Here is a 19,568-nt window from a genome sequence, read left to right on the forward strand (position 1 = left end):
TATAAATATTTATTACGATTCGAATTCTTGGTATTTTTGTATTATTTATTACTTAAATAATAATGTATATTCTAAGTTATTTAAAATAAAATATATTGATTAAAATTACCAGTATATATATATTTATATATACAGTATATATAGGTAATTTTTATCAATATTTATTTTATTTTAATATATACATTATTATTGAGGTGTTAAATAATACAAAAATACCAAAAAAGTTAATCATAATCAATATTCATATATTTATCAAATTAATATTATTCATTGTTTTTTAAGTGTCAAAGAAAACGCCCGAATGCACTACAGATTATTTCTGTTTTATTTCCATTTTAAAAATCAAAACATTTAAAAAAATATAAAAAAATATTTAGTCTTAATTTGAACCAATATTAAAAGATATTTTAAATAATTAAAATGTTTTCATTATTTATCAAGTGTCATTAAAGGCTTAAAACATAGTGCAAAATATGTTAGGATTTTTAGAAATATATATTGTTAATTTTAATCAATATTAGATTTTTTTATTTTGCGTAAAACACATTTTTATTTTGTTATGATTTTTAGAATATATACATTGTCAATTGGAATAAACATTTTTTTTTCTTTTTAAACAATTTGTTGTGTACATTATTTATTAGCCGTCATGGAAGGCGCCTGTAAATAGACTAAGAAAAAAAGTGCTGAATCGGATATAATTAGTTGAGGTCAGCGTTACTTAAATAACTCCTTTAATTCCTCAATAATGCGGTAAAAGTAACACAGAGTGAACATGGTTTTTTCTTGCAGTTTTCTCCAACATGCAGCAAAACACCATAAAACCAAAGAAACGGGGAAATGCTACAAATTGAAACAATCTGCAAGATGAAAATAAACAAATGCCAAATAAAAATGCTGCAAATGCCAACAAAACAACTGCGTGAGAGAAATGCTGCAGGGTTGATGGAAAAGGAGGGGATGCCAGAACTACACTACTCTAAGGTGAGCATTTCTATCTGGTAGCACTTTCTTGTGGCTTGTGTTTCGTAATGTTTGGACCTTGCTGCACAATCGCCATCGTAGTGTTTTCATCTCAGTGGCTCGTCCCTTGCAGAAAGAAACCCATTAGCGTGAACAAAGGCCGCGTTAAAGGCGGTAACGGCAGCTGGAACGTGACGACGAGCTGCGGCGCTCGATGACAACAAACGTCTTTGAAAGAAAGGAGGAAAGCAAAGCGGCAGTTTGCACCTCATCACTGCTGCAGACAGAAGATTAGGGTAAATACACACACATTACGCTTCTTTTCATTGCACTGCACGTAAAACTGCAAATATATACTTTAAATAAACTACCAATACGATATTTATAGTCATCACAAATGAAGTGCATCAAATTAATCCTTTATTCTGATGTCATAGTAATGGACTCGCAATGATATTGTTGAACTTTATTGTACTGAACTCCATGACACAATTAGTAGTTTTTTAAGTTAATTTAAAAATACTTATGTGTATATATATATATATATATATATATATATATATATATATATATATACATAATTACATCTCGAATAATAACACTAAATATGTTTTTTTAAATTATAATGGCAATTATATTTTATTTCAGCCAAATATATAACTTTAAAAATATGTTTTATAGTGCAAAACTAATTAATTTTTTTTAATATTGTTTAATATATATATATATATGTGTGTGTGTGTGTGTGTATTTTTATTTTTAATATTTTATTGTATCTATTATTATTTAGGTTTTAAACAATTAAAACATACAAATATTGTTAATTCTAATCAATATATTTATATTTTTTAATGAAAATTTTATTTTCTTCATTATTTGGAGAACCCCTGAATGCACTACAGATTTTTTTGTTTATCATTTATTGTAATTTTTAATAAAAAATATATATGTATTGTTCATTTTAACGAATATTAAAATATATTTGACATATTTTATTCTGTTCATTATTTATCAAGTGTAAAATTGTGTTAAAAAATACATACACATATATATATATATACACATATATATATATATATATATATATATATATATATATATATATATATATATATATGTGTGTGCGTGTGTTCGTCAGATTGAATCCCACATTATTATTATTATTATTATTACATGTAAAATTATTTTACAGAACTCCATGAAAGTGTGTATTTTTTATATTTATTTATATTTTTTATATTTACAATATACATCATAATTACATTGCAAATAATAAAGACAGTAAAATATATTTATAATGGCAATTTATTTTTTAATTTTCTTAAAAACAAACACCTTAAAACACATTTTATTGGGAAAAACTAGGGGACATTTTTTATTTATTTATAATATGAATGTTTTTCCTGTCAAATTTAATCCAACATTATTATCGCTTTTAACCTCATTTTACTGAGCTTCATGACTGAATTACATGTAAGTGACTGTAAACACTTTTTTAAACATTTCACAGTTTTTTAGTTCACTGAATAAAAAAACTTAAATACACATTTCATATTGCAATATTTTTTGGGGATTGTTTTTCAAATTATTTTTCTGAGAAACGTAATCCGACATTATTACTTCTAAAATTATTTTTACTGAACTCCATGAAAATACTAGTTAAAAATATTATAATATATTTTTTGTTCGGTGAAATACAAACACCTTAAATAAACATATTTAATATGTATAAATATGTATCAATATTTTTCTATTTGATTTCTCTGTTATATTTAATCCGATGTTTTTATTACTTGACAATTAATTTACTGAACTCCACGAAAGTACTTGCAAAATATAAATATATAAAAAAAATACTTGACTATAAACCTCTTAAATATACATTTTATATTGCAAAATAGCTTTTATTTTTAAAATATTTTTAATATTCTTTTTCTATTAAATTTAATCCAACGTTATTAATCATAAAATTATTAAAACTTCATGAAAGTAAAAATGTATATATACGTACATATATGTTTGTATGTATGTATTTATTATTTTGTTATTTCACTGAAATAATAACACATTAAAAACATTTCATACGGCAAAATTAGGTAAAAAGAAAAAAAAAAGTAGTATTATTATTTTCCCTGTCAATTTTAATTGGGCATTATCATTCCATGTGTAATTATTTTACTGACCTCTATGAAAGTAGTACTAAAAAACTGTATTTTTTTATGTTTAGTATTTTTTCTGTCAAATTTAACCCCACATTATTATTGCAGATGGAATAATTTTGAAATACAAAATATAAAGCTCATCCTTACATCGTATATTAATGTTAAAAATTCTGTTAAATAGAATATTATGAGGATGTAAAATACAGCATAAATGGAAAGTAAAGCCAGTTTCTCCAGCTTTGCATGCAAATGAGAGCTGCAAGTTCTCTCCGTCGTTGCCTTGCTTTGTACGACCTGTGTTGTGTTTTTAACGCGCTTTCCTGCACGCCGCACAAAGGAACGGGGATCAGCGGGGATGCAAACGCCAACGAGCGTCGGCTTTGACGTGCAAACACTTGCGGCGCGATGAGACGGCTCATCGGAATGTCCGCTCTCCCTGTCCCCGCACCAGAGAAACTGCGGCAGGTTGCGACAGGTAGATGGAAACGCACACCTGAGGGTTATTTTGCAATCAGCCTGACGTTGTGTTTGTTGTTAAGTCATCTTCTGCCGGTGAGTGTTGTCCAATGTGGTTCAATTTCAAAAAGAGTCGATCCTATACAAATGTTCCATTCGAAAATGGCCATTTTTAAAAGAGGGGATATCAGTTAGTTTGACGGGCACGAGGAGAGAGATAATCCTTTAGAAATGTTTATTGTGGTGCTTATTTTCAGCTGCATCACTCTGAAGGCTGTTTCAAATATTTAGGTGGGTTTATTCAGCGCCTTAATAACAATATTTACCATACGTGCCTTTCATCTTAAAATAGCATTTTTTTTATTGAAACTCTTGTATTGGACCTTGCAAACATGTCAAAAGGCAGTACAAATGTTCCATTCAAAAATGGCCATTTTTAAAAAGAGGATATTAGTTACTTTGACGGGCACTAGGAGTGAAATAATGATTTAAAAATGTTTATTGTGGTGCTTCTTCTCATCTGCATCACTCTGAAGTCTGTTTCAAATATTTAGGTGGCTTTATTCAACGACATAATATTTACTAAACGTGCCTCTCATTTTAAATTGGCCTTTTTTTCAATGAAACTCTTGTATTGGACCTTGCAAACATGTCAAAAAGGCAGTCGATTCTATACAAATGTTCCATTCAAAAATGGCCATTTTTAAAAAGAGGATATTAGTAAGTTTGACGCACACTAGGAGTGAAATAATCATTTAAAAATGTTTATTGTGGTGCTTCTTCTCAGCTGCATCACTCTGAAGGCTGTTTTAAATATTTAGGTGGTTTTATTCATCGACATAATATTTACTAAACGTGCCTCTCATCTTAAATTGGCATTTTTTCAATGGAACTCTTGTATTAGACCTTGCAAACATGTCAAAAAGGCAGTCGATCCTATACAAATGTTCCATTCAAAAATGGCCATTTTAAAAAAGGATATTAGTAAATTTGACTGGCACTAGGAGTGAAATAATCATTTAAAAATGTTTATTGTTTGTGCTTCTTCTCAGCTGCATCACTCTGAAGGCTGTTTCAAATATTTAGGTGGTTTTATTCATCGACATAATATTTACTAAACGTGCCTCTCATCTTAAAATGGCACTTTTTCAATGAAACTCTTGTATTGGACCTTGCAAACATGTCAAAAGGCAGTCGATCCTATACAAATATTCCATTCAAAAATGGACATTTTTAAAAAGAGGATATTAGTTACTTTGACGGGCACTAGGAGAAAAATAATGATTTAAAAATGTTTATTGTGGTGCTTCTTCTCAGCTGCATCACTCTGAAGTCTGTTTCAAATATTTAGGTGGCTTTATTCAACGACATAATATTTATTAAACGTGCCTTTCATCTTAAAATGCCATTTTTTCAATGGAACTCTTGTATTAGACTTTGCAAACATGTCAAAAAGGCAGTCAATTCTATACAAATATTCCATTCAAAAATGGGCATTTTTAAAAAGAGGATATTACTAAGTTTTATGGGCACTAGGAGTGAAATAATCATTTTAAATATATTATTGTGGTGCTTCTTCTCAGCTGCATCATTCTGAAGGCTGTTTCAAATATTTAGGTGGTTTTATTCATCGACATAATATTTACTAAACGTGCCTCTCATCTTAAAATGGCACTTTTTCAATGGAACTTTTGTATTGGACCTCATAAAAATGTCGAAAGGCTGTGGATCTTATACAAATGCTCCATTCAAAAATGGCCATTTTTAAAAAGAGGATATTAGTTACTTTGACGGGCACTAGGAGTGAAATAATCATTTAAACATGTTAATTGTTTGTGCTTCTTCTCAGCTGCATCACTCTGAAGTCTGTTTTAAATATTTAGGTGGCTTTATTCAACGACATAATATTTACTAAACGTGCCTCTCATTTTAATTTGGCCTTTTTTTAATGGAACTCTTGTATTGGACCTTGCAAACATGTCAAAAAGGGAGTCAATTCTATACAAATGTTCCGTTCAAAAATGGCCGTTTTTAAAAAGAGGATATTAGTTAGTTTGACGGGCACTAGGAGTGAAATAATCATTTAAAAATGTTTATTGTTTGTGCTTCTTCTCAGCTGCATCATACTGAAGTCTGTTTCAAATATTTAGGCGGCTTTATTCCACGACATAATATTTACTAAACGTGCCTTTCATCTGAAAATGGCATTTTTTTCAATGTAACTCTTGTATTGGACCTTGCAAACATGTCAAAAAGGCAGTCGATTCTATACAAATGTTCCATTCAAAAATGGCCATTTTTAAAGAGAGGATATTAATAAGTTTGATGGGCTCTAGGAGAGAAATAATCATTTAAAAATGTTTATTGTGGTGCTTCTTCTCAGCTGCATCATACTGAAAGCTGTTTTAAATATTTAGGCGGCTTTATTCAACGACTTAACAACAATATTTATTAAACGTGCCTCTCATCTTAAAATGGCATTTTTTCAATGAAACTCTTGTATCAGACCTTGCAAACATGTCTATAGGGAGTCGATCCTATACAAAAGTTCTGTTCAAAAATGGCCATTTTTAAAGAGAGGATATTAATAAGTTTGACGGGCACTAGGAGAGAAATAATCATTATTGTGGTGCTTCTTCTCAGCTGCATCACTCTGAAGTCTGTTTCAAATATTTAGGTGGCTTTATTCAGCGCCTTAATAACAATATTTACCATACGTGCCTTTCATCTTAAATTGGCATTTTTTCAATGGAACTCTTGTATTGGACCTTGTAAACATGTCAAAAGGGATTCGATTTTCTACAAATGTTCCATTCAAAAATGGCCATTTTTAAAAAGAGGATATCAGTATGTTTGACAGGCAGTAGGAGAGAAATAATCATTTAAAAATGTTTATTGTGGTGCTTCTTCTCAGCTGCATCACTCTGAAGTCTGTTTTAAATATTTAGGTGGCTTTATTCCACGACATAACAATATTTACTAAACGTGCCTCTCATCTTAAATTGGCCTTTTTTCAATGGAACTTTTGTATTGGACCTTGCAAACATGTCAAAAAGGCAGTCGATTCTATACAAATGTTCCATTCAAAAATGGCCATTTTTAAAAAGAGGATATTAATTTGTTTGACGGGCACTAGGAGTGAAATAATCATTTAAAAATGTTTATTGTGGTGCTTCTTCTCAGCTACATCACTCTGAAGGCTGTTTTAAATGTTTAGGTGGCTTTATTCATCGACATAATATTTACTAAACATGCCTCTCATCTTAAAATGGCACTTTTTCAATGGAACTCTTGTATTAGACCTGGTAAACATGTCAAAAAGGCAGTCGATCCTATACAAATGTTCTATTCAAAAATGGCCATTTTTAAAAAGAGGATATCAGTATGTTTGACAGGCAGTAGGAGAGAAATAATCATTTAAAAATGTTTATTGTGGTGCTTCTTCTCAGCTGCATCACTCTGAAGTCTGTTTTAAATATTTAGGTGGCTTTATTCCACGACATAACAATATTTACTAAACGTGCCTCTCATCTTAAATTGGCCTTTTTTCAATGGAACTCTTGTATTGGACCTTGCAAACATGTCAAAAAGGCAGTCGATCCTATACAAATGTTCTATTCAAAAATGGCCATTTTTAAAAAGAGGATATCAGTATGTTTGACAGGCAGTAGGAGAGAAATAATCATTTAAAAATGTTTATTGTGGTGCTTCTTCTCAGCTGCATCACTCTGAAGTCTGTTTTAAATATTTAGGTGGCTTTATTCCACGACATAACAATATTTACTAAACGTGCCTCTCATCTTAAATTGGCCTTTTTTCAATGGAACTCTTGTATTGGACCTTGCAAACATGTCAAAAAGGCAGTCGATTCTATACAAATGTTCCATTCAAAAATGGCCATTTTTAAAAAGAGGATATTAATTTGTTTGACGGGCACTAGGAGTGAAATAATCATTTAAAAATGTTTATTGTGGTGCTTCTTCTCAGCCGCATCACTCTGAAGGCTGTTTCAAATATTTAGGTGGCTTTATTCAACGACATAATATTTACTAAACGTGCCTTTCATCTTAACATGCCATTTTTTCAATGGAACTCTTGTATTAGACTTTGCAAACATGTCAAAAAGGCAGTCAATTCTATAAAAATATTCCATTCAAAAATGGGCATTTTTAAAAAGGATATTGGTAAGTTTTATGGGCACTAGGAGTGAAATAATAATTTTAAATATATTATTGTGGTGCTTCTTCTCAGCTGCATCATTCTGAAGGCTGTTTCAAATATTTAGGTGGTTTTATTCATCGACATAATATTTACTAAACGTGCCTCTCATCTTAAAATGGCATTTTTTCAATTAATTGTATTGGACCTTGTAAACATGTCAAAAAGGCAGTCGATCCTATACAAATGTTCCATTCAAAAATGGCCATTTTTAAAAAGAGGATATTAGTGAAGTGAAGTGAATTACATTTATATAGCGCTTTTCTCTAGTGACTCAAAGCGCTTTACATAGTGAAACCCAATATCTAAGTTACATTTCAACCAGTGAGGGTGGCACTGGGAGCAGGTGGGTAAAGTGTCTTGCCCAAGGACACAATGATATATAGTGACTAGGATGGCGGAAGCAGGAATCGAACCTGGAACCCTCAAGTTGCTGGCACGGCCGCTCTACCAACCGAGCTATTAAATAAGATAACATAAAATATAGGCTAAAATACGATCAAATAACAGAACAAAGTAACATAAAATAAAAAAATAATGTAAAATAACATAACATGAATAAAAAATAAAATAACATAAAATAACAGATAAAATATAATAAAATAACATAAAATGTAATAATACATGTTTGAATGCCTTGCGGCCTTCATAAAATAACATTAACTAACGTAAAATTGAATAAAAGGGAATAACATTAAATGAAACAAAATAACAAGAATTGAAATAACATAAAATGAAATAACATTAAATAATGTATGACAAAATAAAAATGAATATTGTAAAAAAAAAAGTACAGTAACGTAACAAAAATAAAATTAAAACAACATAAAATACAATGCACATAAAGTAAAATAAATATAAAATAAAAAAAACCCATAAAATAACGTAGTATAAAATATAGTAACAGAAAATAACATACAAAAACTAAATAAAATACCATTAAACCATGTAAAAAGAAAATACAAATTAAATTGGCATTTTGTCAATGGAACTCTTGTATTGGACCTTGCAAACATGTCAAAAGGGAGTCGATTTTGTACAAATGTTCCATTCAAAAATGGCCATTTTTAAAAAGAGGATATTAGTGAAGTGAAGTGAATTACATTTATATAGCGCTTTTCTCTAGTGACTCAAAGCGCTTTACATAGTGAAACCCAATATCTAAGTTACATTTCAACCAGTGAGGGTGGCACTGGGAGCAGGTGGGTAAAGTGTCTTGCCCAAGGACACAACGATATATAGTGACTAGGATGGCGGAAGCAGGAATCGAACCTGGAACCCTCAAGTTGCTGGCACGGCCGCTCTACCAACCGAGCTATTAAATAAGATAACATAAAATATAGGATAAAATACGATCAAATAACAGAACAAAGTAACATAAAATAAAAAATCATGTAAAATAACATAACATGAATAAAAAATGAAATAAAATACAATAACATAATAGGTTGATTGGCAACACTAAATTGGCCCTAGTGTGTGAATGTGAGTGTGAATGTTGTCTGTCTATCTGTGTTGGCCCTGCGATGAGGTGGCGACTTGTCCAGGGTGTACCCCGCCTTCCGCCCGATTGTAGCTGAGATAGGCGCCAGCGCCCCCCGCGACCCCGAAAGGGAATAAGCGGAAGAAAATGGATGGATGGATAAAATAACATGGATAAAATATAATAAAATAACATAAAATGTAATAATACATGTTTGAATGCCTTGCGGCCTTCATAAAATAACATTAACTAACGTAAAATTGAATAAAAGGGAATAACATTAAATGAAACAAAATAACAAGAATTGAAATAACATTGAATAACATAAAATGAAATAAACAACATTAAATAGTGTTGGCCCTGCGATGAGGTGGCGACTTGTCCAGGGTGTACCCCGCCTTCCGCCCGATTGTAGCTGAGATAGGCGCCAGCGCCCCCCGCCACCCCGAAAGGGAATAAGCGGTAGAAAATGGATGGATGGATAAATAATGTATGATAAAATAAAAATGAATATTGTAAAAAAAAAAAAGTACAGTAACGTAACAAAAATAAAATTAAAACCACATAAAATACAATGCACATAAAGTAAAATAAGTATAAAATTAAAAAAAAACATAAAATAACGTAGTATAAAATATAGTAACAGAAAATAACATACAAAAACTAAATAAAATACCATTAAACCATGTAAAAAGAAAATACAAATTAAATTGGCATTTTTTCAATGGAACTCTTGAATTGGACCTTGCAAACATGTCAAAAGGGAGTCGATTCTATACAAATATTCCATTCAAAAATGGCCATTTTTAAAAATAGGATATTAATTTGTTTGAGAAAAATAATGATTTAAAAATGTTTATTGTGGTGCTTCTTCTCAGCTGCATCACTCTGAAGGCTGTTTCAAATATTTAGGCGGCTTTATTCAACGACTTAACAACAATATTTACCATACGTACCGCTCATCTTAAAATGCCATTTTTTTTAATGGAACTCTTGTATTGGACCAGGTGTCCTTTTGTTTTGTACTTCAAAAAAAAAAAAAAACCCAAGACATGCTGATGAGCTGCACTAACGACACATTTGAGTGTGAAAGGCTGCCCATTAAGACCCCTCCTTTTGTCCGGGCAGGTCTTATAAAAGCCCAGCCTACCTGAGAGGGTCCAGACCGTCCACCATGCAGACCAGCAGAGACCAGACCCCGGGCGACGTGTTCCAGAGAAGCACCACCAACTTGGCCAGGATCGCCGTCATCCTGCAGGCCGCGCCGGACAAAATGCTCACCTTTGCAGAGGTAAAAACAAACCAAACTTTAGTATTTTCAGGACAGAACGTTTTGTGCTTACTTCCTTTTCTCCTTTTCCGCCGTGGAAGTTGATGGACAGGCTGGCGCCGCTCCTCCCCGGAGACAGGAAGTCCGTGGACAACAACATCAGGGTTTGTTTGTCCATCAACAACTGTTTTGTCAAGGTAAGGACCGCACAAGTCGTGCTTTTATTTTGAAGGGTGGGATATTAGCGTAAGCAGTCAAACAGAACCACGATAAGCATGAAAAACATTGAGTAGCGCTAATGAATTAAATAAACTGCATTTGCTAGTATTTAAGTATCATTATCACTGGAGGACGAGGCCAAACAAACCCATGCTGATAGGTGAGCTAGGCGCTAAGCTAGCTTGAAACAAGAGAAGAAATGAGCGTGCACAACATAACAGGAGGATGGATACATTCATAAATTGGTGGGGTCGATACCAAGGGTAGTATCAGTATTTAATCGATACATGTTGAGTTGATGTTGTGTTTTACGTCTTGGCTTTGGTTTGATCAGACAGTTGTACGTCTTGACAGAAACCAGTTTGGTGTTGATGTTGTCCAAAAAGTTACAGTTAAGACATGGTATCAGTGTTGGTAGCGATATCAGTCCCGAATCGGAACGCTAACCTAATTTTTGTGGTATTTTTTCAAATTTTTATTTTATTATATTTCATTAAGTTAAGCTTGTCCGGACACGTTTGATGTGATATTATTTGATGAATTATTACGTGCGTCTAGCGGGTGTGCTACTGTGTGCTTAGCTGTGGTGTAGCTGCTGGCCCAGCGTGTTTCCCCTTTTCAAGATGACTTGGAAAAAATAGAAGAAATGGTGTGCTTGTTGGAGGACATTAGGACGTTAACTCAGCTGTAGACTGCCGTATCGCACATTTTCCATTTAAGTCGATATCAGCTAATACTTGTTTATTTGCTGATATCAGATCGACACTTGTTTATTTGCTGATGTCAGACCGACACTTGTTTTTTGGCTAATATCAGACCGACACTTGTTTCTTTGCTGATATCAGACCGATATTTGTTTTTTGCTGATATCAGACCGATATTTGTTTTTCGGCTGATATTTGAGCGATGCATGTTTTTTATGATATTCGAGCGATACATGTTTATTTTTGGGTGATATCAGACCGATGCTTATTTTTTTGCTGATATCAGACCGATACTTGTTTTTTGCTGATATCAGACCGATATTTGTGTTTTGTTGATATCAGATCGAAACTTGTTTTTTTGCTGATATTTGAGGGATGTATGTTTTTTTTTAATTATATTCAAGCGATACTTGATTTTTTGCTGATATTCGAGCGATACATGTTTTTTTAAGACATTCGAGAGATACTTGTTTTTTGCTGATATTCGAACGATAAATGTTTTTTTTAGATATTCGAGCGATACATGTTTTTTGCTGATATCAGACCGATATTTGTTTTTTGCTAATATTTGAGCGATACATGTTTTTTTTATTATATTCAAGCGATACTTGATTTTTTGCTGATAAATTGCGTGATACATGTTTTTTTTTATGATATTCAAGCAAAACTTTTTTTTTGCTGATATTTGAGTGATGCATGTTTTTTTTTATGATATTCAAGCGATACTTGATTTTTTGCTGATATTCGAGCGATTAATGTTTTTGTTAGATATTCGAGCGATACATTATTTTTTGCTGATATTTGCGCGTTACATGTTTTTTTTATGATATTCAAGCAAAACTTATTTTTTTGCTGATATTTGAGTGATGCATGTTTTTTTTAATGATATTCAAGCGATACTTGATTTTTTGCTGATATTCGAGCGATACATGTTTTTTTAAGACATTCGAGAGATACTTGATTTTTTTGCTGATATTCGAGCGATAAATGTTTTTTTTAGATATTCGAGCGATACATGTTTTTTGCTGATATCAGACCGATATTTGTTTTTTGCTAATATTTGAGCGATACATATTTTTTTATTATATTCAAGCGATACTTGATTTTTTGCTGATATTTGCGCGATACATGTTTTTTTTATGATATTCAAGCAAAACTTGTTTTTTTGCTGATATTTGAGTGATGCATGTTTTTTTTATGATATTCAAGCAATACTTGATTTTTTGCTGATATTTGAGCGATACATGTTTTTTTTTTATATTCAAGCGAAACTTGATTTTTTTGCTGATATTTTAGTGATACATGTTTTTTTTTATGATATTCAAGCGACACTTGATTTTTTGCTGATATTCGAGCGATACATGTTTTAAGATATTCGAGCGATACATGTTTTTTTTTATGATATTCAAGCAACACTTGATTTTTCGCTGATATTCAAGCGATACATGTTTTTTTAAGATATTCGAGCGATTCATGTTTTTTTGGCTGATATCCGACCGATACTTGTTTTTTTGCTGATATCCGACCGGTATCGTATCCAGACATGACTATTAGGTATGTTGCTCCACTTGGAGGAAATGTTGGCTGTAGGCAACCCCCCGAGCTTGTCCACATCTGTTGTCCCCCTCCCTCAGATTCCAATGGACCCCAACTCTGTGGACAGCAGGAGAAATTTCTGGAAGCTGGACTTGGGTCAGATCAGCGCTAAAATGGTGCGCCGTCACTTTAAGAACCTCCTGGATTTCTTCCCGGAGCTGGCCCCCAGGGTGGGGAACGCGGAGAATGTCCCCCGGCCCCCCGAGAAGAGCCCCCGCGACTCGGTCCAGATTTGCTGCAAAGTGAAGTTCAACAGCCCGTTCTCCATCGAGTCCCTCCTGAAGCGGGATAGCCCCGCCCCCGTGCGGCCCTACAGGAGGCGGGACCCCGAGGAGCGCTCCTTCACGGGGAGTCCAGCAGGGGGCAGCACCAGGAACTACTGGAGGATGCCAGCCCAGCCGGTCTACCCCTTAGGCGGTCTGTACCTCGGCCACAGTCACCATCCTTACGCCGCCTTCGCCCATGATGCCCGCCACTTCCGTTTGTGACCACGCCCCCCGCTTCCGTTTGTGACCACGCCTTTTTTTTTTTTTTTTTTTTTTTTTTTTTCCTCCAAGTCCAAGTTGCACTTTTCTATCTTTCATGTTGAAGATGCAGGACGTATTTTTGTGTAGAGAAGCAGACCTGCGCTATTTTTGTATTCATCCTTGCAGGTATTTTTGTGTTGAGAAGCGGACCTGCGCTATTTTTGTATTCATCCTTGCAGGCTCCGCCCCTTTTTCCTTCCGGATGGTTGTTGCCAAAATAAATGTTTCCTCCGTGTCCGCCAGCTCCTCATTGACCAAGTCAACTATTAACCCGAGGAACTTTAACTCCGTCTTAAGTCGCAACTTGGAACACACGAACATTCCTCCTCCAGATATTTAGTCGCTGCTTTCAGAAATAAAATGTTTTAGAAAAGGATTTCAGTGACAATGTGTGTGAAACAGATTTGTATTTGGTTATTATCAAATATATATTTTAATCTGGATTTCAATTTTCACCTTTTTTCTTCCAAATATTTAGTTTTAGTCATTATTTCTCAACTGTCATTGAAAACGCCTTTAAACAAAATAATTTTTATGCGAAAACTGATTTTTTTTTTTATGAAAAATGAAAATTTTTCTTCATTTTAAATTTTTTATTTTGCGTAATAAACATTTATATTTAAAAAAAATGTTTTTATTATTTCTAATAAATCTGTATGTATTTGAAAATATATATATTTTAAATATTTTATTTCAGTTATATTTAAAGTGTCATGGAAAACTTGTAAATTTTATAATTCAAACAAAGTAGAAGTTGATTTAATCAATATTAAATGTTTTATTTTACGTAAAAAACATTATTATTGTGTTGATTAAAATGTTTTTAATTGTAATCTATATTAATAAAGTTTACTTCAAATATTTAATCAGTCATTATTTCTCAAGTGTCATGGAAAACGCCTGTAAATAAAATGCAAAAAACTATTTTTTTTAAATGATTTAAAAAAAATTGAAGTTAATTTTTAATCATTTCTTTTGCATATAACACATTTTTATTTTATGATTTTAAAATGTTAGTTTATTTGAATCTTATTTATATATTTTTAATAATTATTTCAAATATTGTATTTTATGCATTATTTCTCAAGTGTCATGGAAAACGCCTGTAAATAAAATGCATTTTATGCAAAAAAAATATGTTTTTTTTATTATTTAAAAAAAATTAAAGTTCATTTTTAATCATTTCTTTTGCATATAACAAATTTTAATTTTATGATTTTAAAATGTTAGTTTATTTGAATCTTATATATATTTGTTAAATATCTTAAATATTGTATTTTATGCATTATTTCTCAAGTGTCATGGAAAACTCCTGTAAATTAAATGTATTTTATGTGAAAACCCTTTTTTTATGATTAAAAAAAAATAGAAGTTATTTTTATTCAATATTAAAAAATATATTTTGCGTAAAAAACATTTTTTTTGTTGATTACAATTTTTTTTTAATTGTAATCAATATTTATATATTTTTTATGTTTATTTTCAATATTTTATTTTAGTCATTATTTCTCAACTGTCATAGAAAACGCCTTTAAATAAAATGCATTTGATAAGAAAAACGTTTTTGTTTTTTTTTAAATGGAAGTTTTTATTCATGTTAATTTTTTATCTTGCATAAAATACATTAGAATTAATCAATTTAATATATATATATTGAATTGAGTAATATATATATATATATATATATTAATCACTATATATATATATATTAAATTGATTAATTCTAATCAATATTTATATATTTAAAAAGTTTATTTTAAATATTTCATTTCAGTCATTATTTCTCAGGTGTCATGGAAAACTGTAAATAAAATGCATTTTATGTAAAATCCCTTTTTTTAAATGATTTAAAAAAATTGTTATTTTTAATCAATATCAAAAATGTTTTGTGTAAAAAAACATTTTTATTTTGTTGATTTAAAAAATTGTTAATTGTAATGGATATTTATATATTTTTCAAGTTTATTTTAAATATTTTATTTTAGTCATTATTTTTCAAGTGTCATGGAAAACGCCTGTAAAACATTATTTTTTTATGATTTAAAAAATAGAAGTTAATTTTTAATCAATATTTATTTCATTTTTTCTTTGCATAAAACATTTTTATTTTTTTGTGATTTTAAAATTGTATTGCTCATTCTAATCTTATTTATACATTTTTAAAGTTTATTTATATAGCTCGGTTGGTAGAGTGGCCGTGCCAGCAACTTGAGGATTGCAGGTTTGATTCCCGCTTCCGCCATCCTAGTCGCTGCCGTTGTGTCCTTGGGCAAGACACTTTACCCACCTGCTCCCAGTGCCACCCAGACTGGTTTAAATGTAACTTAGATATTGGGTTTCACTATGTAAAGCGCTTTGAGTCACTAGAGAAAAGCGCTATATAAATACAATTCACTTCAATTCAGTTCACTTCATTTTAAATATTGTATTTTATGCAATATTTCTTAAGTGTCACGGAAAATTCCTGTAAATAAAATTCATCTTATGCATTAAAAAACGATTTTTTTTAAATGATTAAAAAAATATAAGTTAGTTTTAGTAAATATTTATTTTATATTTCGCGTAAAATCAATCAATCAATCAATGTTTACTTATATAGCCCTAAATCACTAGTGTCTCAAAGGGCTGCACAAACCACCACGACATCCTCGGTAGGAAAACTCACACCCAGTGGGACATTGGTGACAATAATGACCCAGTGGGACGTCGGTGACAATGATGACTATGAGAACCTTAGAGAGGAGGAAAGCAATGGATGTCGAGCGGATCTAACATGATACTGTGAAAGTTCAATCCACAATGGATACAACACAGTCGCGAGAGTCCAGTCCAAAGAGGATCCAACACAGCAGCGAGAGTCCCGTTCACAGCGGAGCCAGCAGGAGACCATCCCAAGCGTAGGCGGACCAGCAGCGCAGAGATGTCCCCAGCCGATACACAGGCGAGCAGTACATGGCCACCGGATCGGACCGGACCCCCTCCACACGGGAGAGTGGGACATAGAAGAAAAAGAAAAGAAACGGCAGATCAACTGGTCTAAAAAGGGAGTCTATTTAAAGGCTAGAGTATACAAATGAGTTTTAAGGTGAGACTTAAATGCTTCTACTGAGGTGGCATCGCGAACTGTTACCGGGAGGGCATTCCAGAGTACTGGAGCCCGAACGGAAAATGCTCTATAGCCCGCAGACTTTTTTTGGGCTTTGGGAATCACTAATAAGCCGGAGTCCTTTGAACGCAGATTTCTTGCCGGGACATATGGTACAATACAATCGGCAAGATAAGATGGAGCTAGACCGTGTAGTATTTTATACGTAAGTAGTAAAACCTTAAAGTCACATCTTAAGTGCACAGGAAGCCAGTGCAGGTGAGCCAGTACAGGCGTAATGTGATCAAACTTTCTTGTTCTTGTCAAAAGTCTAGCAGCCGCATTTTGTACCAACTGTAATCTTTTAATGCTAGACATGGGGAGACCCGAAAATAATACGTTACAGTAGTCGAGGCGAGACGTAACAAACGCATGGATAATGATCTCAGCGTCTTTAGTGGACAGAATGGAGCGAATTTTAGCGATATTACGGAGATGAAAGAAGGCCGTTTTAGTAACGCTTTTAATGTGTGCCTCAAAGGAGAGAGTTGGGTCGAAGATAACACCCAGATTCTTTACCGTGTCGCCTTGTTTAATTGTTTGGTTGTCAAATGTTAGAGTTGTATTATTAAATAGAGTTTGGTGTCTAGCAGGACCGATAATCAGCATTTCCGTTTTTTTGGCGTTGAGTTGCAAAAAGTTAGCGGACATCCATTGTTTAATTTCATTAAGACACGCCTCCAGCTGACTACAATCCGGCGTGTTGGTCAGCTTTAGGGGCATGTAGAGTTGGGTGTCATCAGCATAACAGTGAAAGCTAGCACCGTATTTGCGTATGATGTCACCTAGCGGCAGCATGTAGATGCTGAAGAGTGCAGGGCCAAGGACCGAACCCTGGGGAACTCCACACGTTACCTTAACGTAGTCCGAGGTCACATTGTTATGGGAGACACACTGCATCCTATCAGTAAGATAAGAGTTAAACCAAGACAGGGCTAAGTCTGACATACCAATTCGTGTTTTGATACGTTCTAATAAAATATTATGATCGACGGTATCGAAAGCAGCGCTAAGATCGAGGAGCAGCAACATAGATGACGCATCAGAATCCATCGTTAGCAATAGATCATTAGTCATTTTTGCGAGGGCTGTCTCCGTGGAGTGATTTGCCCTGAAACCGGATTGAAAGGTTTCACATAGATTGTTAGACGCTAAGTGTTCATTTAACTGCTCCGCAACAATTTTTTCGAGGATTTTTGAAATAAAGGGAAGGTGAGACACCGGTCGGTAATTTACCATGAGGTCAGGATCGAGGTTAGGTCTTTTAAGAAGAGGATGAATAACCGCTTTTTTGAATGCTAGGGGAACAGTGCCCGAGGAGAGTGATAAGTTTATAATATTTAGCACTGATGGACCTAATAATACAAAGAGCTCCTTGATCAGTTTCCCAGGAAGAGGGTCAAGTAAACATGTTGTCTGTTTTATTCCATTTACACGTTGTAACAATTCCTCTAATGTTATTTCCTCAAAACGAGAGAAAGTATTTTGGAGGGCAGTATCCGCCGTATATACAATCGTGTCAGTGTTAATAGAACCCCGTTGTAGCTGGGACGCATTGTCTTTAATCTCCTTTCTAATGACTTCAATTTTCTTACTAAAGAATTGCATAAAGTCATCAGCTGAGTGGGTGGAGCTACTGGAAGGAGTCCCTTGTTGGGTTAGCGATGCTACCGTACTAAACAAAAATTTAGGATCGTTTTTATTACGGTGGATGAGATTTGAGTAATATTTAGCTTTAGCTAAGGTAAGCATGCGTTTATAAGTTATTAAACCATCACTAAATGCTTGATGGTGCACCTCAAGTTTAGTCGTGCGCCATTTGCGTTCCAGCTTTCTACATAATAATTTCTGAGCTCTAGTTTCTTCTGTAAACCACGGGGTGCGCTTTTTTGGAGCCTTTTTTAACTTTAGCGGTGCTATGTTATCAATGGTTTCGCGCAGGGCGTCGTTAAAGTTGTTAGTGAGGTTATCAATAGAGCCCACATACTTTGGGAATGGTGCCATTACCGAGGGCAGTAGGTCAGCAAGAGTTGTCGTTGTGGCTGTATTAATGTTGCGGCTGCTATAGCAGTTATTATTATTATTAGTTTGACGAACATGCGTCTGAACCTCGAATTTTATAAGGTAATGATCGGACAATACTTTAGTATACGGGAGTATCGTAACTTTGGAAACGTTGATGCCCCTGACAAGCACTAGGTCTATCGTATTACCGTTGCGATGCGTGGGTTCATTTATTATTTGTGTGAGACCACAGCTATCAATTATAGTCTGGAGCGCTACGCACGGTGGGTCCGATGGGGTATTCATATGGATATTAAAGTCCCCCATTATGATTATATTATCGGCGTGTGTCACAAGATCAGCAACGAACTCTGAGAATTCATTAATAAAGTCCGAAGAGGGCCCTGGGGGGCGGTAGATAACAGCCAGGTGTAGAGGCAGCGGTGTGACAGACCTCATAGTAAGCACCTCAAACGATTTATATTTATTATTTATGTTAGGACTAAGGTTAAAGTTTTCGTTGTATATTAGTGCGACCCCCCCACCCCTTTTGAGCGGACGGGCAATATGCGCATGTGTAAAGTTAGGAGGACATGCCTCATTTAGCGCAAAAAAGTCGTTTGGTTTAAGCCAGGTTTCGCTGAGACCGATGACGTTAAGATTGTTGTCTCTGATGATATCATTAACTAACAACGTTTTAGGAGACAATGATCTTATGTTTAAAAAACCTATATTATAGGTAGTGGGCTGTTTTAGGGAGTTTTTGATCAAATTATCCGTAGTAGCAATATTAATAATGTTGTGTTTATTATGCCCAGTGC

At 33.4% G+C, this 19,568-nt stretch overlaps 1 protein-coding gene across 4 annotated transcripts in view; it reads left to right on the top strand.

Annotated features, from left to right (window-relative positions):
• Positions 1–14,041, top strand: part of si:rp71-45k5.2 (uncharacterized protein LOC560783 homolog) — a 15,017-nt gene extending 976 nt beyond the window's left edge. The window contains exons 2-8 of one of the 4 annotated variants that reach the window (XR_009806393.1): positions 793–984; positions 1,097–1,259; positions 3,463–3,600; positions 10,411–10,573; positions 10,654–10,749; positions 13,110–13,671; positions 13,725–14,041. Coding sequence is in view for 3 of the 4 variants with exons in the window: in XM_061896981.1 (XP_061752965.1) it covers positions 10,457–10,573; positions 10,654–10,749; positions 13,110–13,559 (663 nt within the window). In the remaining variant the exon portion in view is untranslated. Of the gene's footprint in view, positions 1–792; positions 985–1,096; positions 1,260–3,462; positions 3,678–10,410; positions 10,574–10,653; positions 10,750–13,109 lie in introns of all 4 variants that reach the window. The other 3 variants (XM_061896981.1, XM_061896979.1, XM_061896980.1) reach the window with 3 other exon arrangements.
• The last annotated feature ends 5,527 nt before the right edge of the window (positions 14,042–19,568 follow it).

Source organism: Nerophis ophidion, linkage group LG04 (genome assembly GCF_033978795.1).
Source record: "Nerophis ophidion isolate RoL-2023_Sa linkage group LG04, RoL_Noph_v1.0, whole genome shotgun sequence".
Lineage (NCBI taxonomy): Eukaryota > Metazoa > Chordata > Actinopteri > Syngnathiformes > Syngnathidae > Nerophis > Nerophis ophidion.